The sequence below is a fragment of the Dipodomys ordii genome, unplaced genomic scaffold (genome assembly GCF_000151885.1).
Source record: "Dipodomys ordii isolate 6190 unplaced genomic scaffold, Dord_2.0 Scaffold249, whole genome shotgun sequence".
NCBI lineage: Eukaryota > Metazoa > Chordata > Mammalia > Rodentia > Heteromyidae > Dipodomys > Dipodomys ordii.
The window spans coordinates 177,838-181,511 of record NW_012267465.1 but is presented as its reverse complement, the minus strand read 5'-3'; the positions used below and the strand labels follow the sequence as shown (position 1 = coordinate 181,511).

Below are 3,674 nucleotides of genomic sequence, written 5' to 3'. Positions count from 1 at the left end.
AGATTTTCCCAACGGTGAACTCAATACATTTGTACTCAGGGTGGGAGATTATAAGTTACATAAACCCCCTGCCAAGGAATCTGTTCCTCTGATGGCATTACACCCAGCACACTCAAATTTCAGGATGTTTAGATTTCAATTTAAGCTCCCAGAAACTATTTAGGAAGGATCTGAAGCCAAGGAGCAAACCTCTCTCTCTGTGTGGCACAATGGACCTAGGAGGGGCCTTGACCATCTTTCTGGTGCTCAGTATGTCTTGTCTGTTCATCCTCATGGTCTGGAGTCAAATCAACAAGGGAGGAAAGCTGCCCCCAGGCCCCACCCCAATTCCTTTCCTGGGGAACGTGCTGCAGGTCCGCATCGATGCCTTTTTTCACTCTTTCATGAAGGTGAGTCTGTGGGCCTCCCCCCATGAACCCCATGAACCCCACGGCCAGGTGCCCAGGGAGAAAGCACACATAGGGAACACACTTGGTTGGCCATCTTAGAATGTAGAAAACAATCCTAGAATCAGAAACTAAATGAGAACTTACATTCCTTGTGCATTGGAGTACATCTCTGCATAATGTCAGGAGTTTGGAAGACAAGTTGGAGGGTCAGTATCTCAAGATTCTAGAAAGTTACTCTGGGTGTCAGTGGCTCATGCATGGGATCCTAGCTACTCAAGAAGCTGATATCTGAGGATCCTGGTTCAAAGCCATCCTGAGCAAGAAAGTCTGTGAGACTCTTATCTCCAATTCACCAGCCCCCCCCCAAAAAAAGCCAGAAGTAGCTCAAAGTGGTAGAGTGCTAGCTAAGAGTCAGCACCCAGGCCTTGAGTTCAAGTCCTAGTACACACACACACACACACACACACACACACACACACACACCATATACACAGAAAACACATGGTCAGAAAGTTAATGTTTTAGAGAGAAGCATGGATCTGAATTCATCTAATCCACATCCATCACTTTACAGATGATGAAACTAGAACATTCATCGTGTGTGTGTGTGTGTGTGTGTGTGTGTGTGTGTATGTGTGTGTGTGTATGCTAGTTCTGCAGCTTGAACTCATGGCCTGGGTAGGCACTGTTTCTAAGCTTTTGTGCTCAAGGCTCAAACCACAGATCTACTTCTGGCTTTTTGGTGGTTCATTGGAGATCAGAGTCTCACACATTTTCCTGCCCAGGCTGGCTTTGAACCATGATCCTCATATCTCAGTCTCCCAATTATCTAGGATGACAGATTAGAGCCAGCAGCCCCTGTGGACTTTCATCTTTGGTTATCTGGATGTGGGTCCCCACCCAGCCTCTGCCCCAGGTCACAGAAGTAGACTGTCCATTAGTTCTTTCAAACTTCAGATGTATCTTTATCTGTTATTGCACTCCTCTGGAATCCCTCTAATCTCTATAAGCTCCTTGACTTGTCCCTATGTCCTGCTCTCATCCATCATCTCCTCCATGCCTTCCTTCCCTCCCAGCTGCAGAAGAAATATGGCAATGTGTTCACTGTGTACTTGGGTCCCCGGCCAGTGGTTATTTTATGTGGACATGATGCAGTAAAGGAGGCGCTGGTAGATCAAGCAGATGACTTCAGTGGCCGTGGAGAAATAGCAACCATAGAGCGGAACTTCCAAGGCTATGGTAAGTCACAACCATGACCAAACACCACCAAAGAAAAGTGATCATTATGTCAAAACTAGATCACACACACACACACACACACACACACACACACAGAGGATGTGATAAATGATATGGGACTCCAGACTTTCACTCACAATGAGATCAAAGATGAACACAAAGGCACAATGCCTACATGCTTCTGATCATATAAAATAATACCGAATGAGCTAGGTGTCGGTGGCTCATGCCTGTCACCCTAGCTACTCAGGAGGCTGAGATCTGAGATGGGGGTTTGAAACCAGCCTGGGCAGAAAAGTCCTCATGAGACTGCTATCTCCAATTAACCACTCAAAAAACCGGAAGTGTCACTGTGGCTTAAAGTGATAATGCTCTAGCCTTGGGTAAAAGAGCTCAGAGACAGTGCTCAGGCTGTGAGTTCAAGCCCTATAACCACCAAAAAAGAAAGAGAGAAAGAAAGAAAGAAAGAGAGAAAGAAAGAAAGAAAGAAAGAAAGAAAGAAAGAAAGAAAGAAAGAAAGAAAGAAAGAAAGAAAGAAAGGAAAGAAAGAAATGATCACAGTGCATTTGGTACGTTCCATGTTCTGTAAGAAGAACAGGAATCCTCGTTTTGAGTCCTTTGAGGAAACTATCAAAATTAGGCTAATTTTGCTAACATGAAAGCTGATGGTGAGAGACAGAAGGTAATGATACATGGTGAGTGGCATTCCACTTTGATTTTTATTATTAATTGGTGTGTGTGTGTGTGTGTGTGTGTGTCAGCCCTGGGGCTTGAACTCAGGTCCAGGACAATGTCCCTGAGGTGTTTTTTGTTTTTTTTTTTTCGGTTATGGGGCTTGAACTCTGGGCCTGGACACTCTCTCTCAGCTCTTCAGCTCAAGGCAAGCGCTTTACCACTTGAGCCACAGCGCCACTTCCTGTCCCTGAATTTTTTCACCTCCGCGGTAGCAAGGATTCCAGGATTGAGGCACCGGCACATGGCCCTGTCAACATTAATTTTTATCTTACCCCACATACACATGTGTTATCTAGAAGCTCCAGAAGGTTCTTTTCTAGTGTTTCTCTGGCACCCGCCTGTCTGCATCCTTCCATCCTAATCAGGTTACCTTGTCTGTTCCATCTCTAATCTACCCCTTGGTCCCTGTATTTTTTCCCCTCCTGTCTATTGCTCTATAAATCTGTCAAAAATATATTTATTAGAGATTCTTCTAATAAAGAAGAATCTTTCCAACCAACTATGTATACTAACCTATCAATTATTTTTCATTCACCCATCAATCTATCATCTTATCTATTCTTTTACAAGCCTCTTCATCATTCATAAATCTGTTACTCTTTCATCCATCCACCAATTTATCCATCTATCCATCCATTTCTCCATTACCCATCCATTCATCCATCCATGCACCCATCCATCCATTGCACCCACCTGCCATTCCAGTCATAAACCCTTCCATTCATCAAATCACATTTCCCAACAACTCACTAATCTGGTTATTTCCACATGAGAGTTAATCTTAATGTTACCTCAACACCCATTGAGTGGAAAATTGGGGGAAGTTTCCCCCAGAGCAGAATTGAGACCTTTGCTAATCCGTCTCCACCCTGACTACCACAGTGTTGACCACAGAGCAGGGCAGGATGGAGGGAAGATGATTCTGACATCTTGGCAGGTTTGGTTATGGCCAATGGAGAACGATGGAAGGTCCTTCGCCGTTTTTCTCTGACTGTCCTGAGAAACTTTGGGATGGGAAAGCGGAGCATTGAGGAGCGGATTCAGGAAGAGGCTGGGTACCTACTAGAGGAATTCCGGAAGACAAAAGGTATGGAGGTTGGGGGGAGCTCTCCAATGGCTGCTAGGTGAAGGGGTGTCAGTGGAGGGAGAGTTCAATCATAAGAAGATGGGCCTTGGTGGCAGAAAACTGAAATGGGAGATGGAAACTCTCCAGATTTACTGAGATTTCCAGCCAGGTTCCAGGTTAAAAAACTAACATGTGATACCCATAGCTCATTCCTGTAACCCTAGCTCCTAGGAGGCTCAGACCTT

The 3,674-nt window shown here is 44.9% G+C and overlaps 1 protein-coding gene across 1 annotated transcript in view; it reads left to right on the top strand.

The window, feature by feature from the left end:
• The first annotated feature begins 209 nt into the window (after positions 1 to 209).
• LOC106000904 (cytochrome P450 2G1-like) overlaps positions 210 to 3,674 on the top strand; it is a 19,599-nt gene continuing 16,134 nt past the window's right edge. The window contains exons 1-3 of the mRNA XM_013036120.1: positions 210 to 389; positions 1,466 to 1,628; positions 3,301 to 3,450. Of these exons, the coding sequence (XP_012891574.1) occupies positions 210 to 389; positions 1,466 to 1,628; positions 3,301 to 3,450 (493 nt within the window). The remainder of the gene's footprint in view (positions 390 to 1,465; positions 1,629 to 3,300; positions 3,451 to 3,674) is intronic.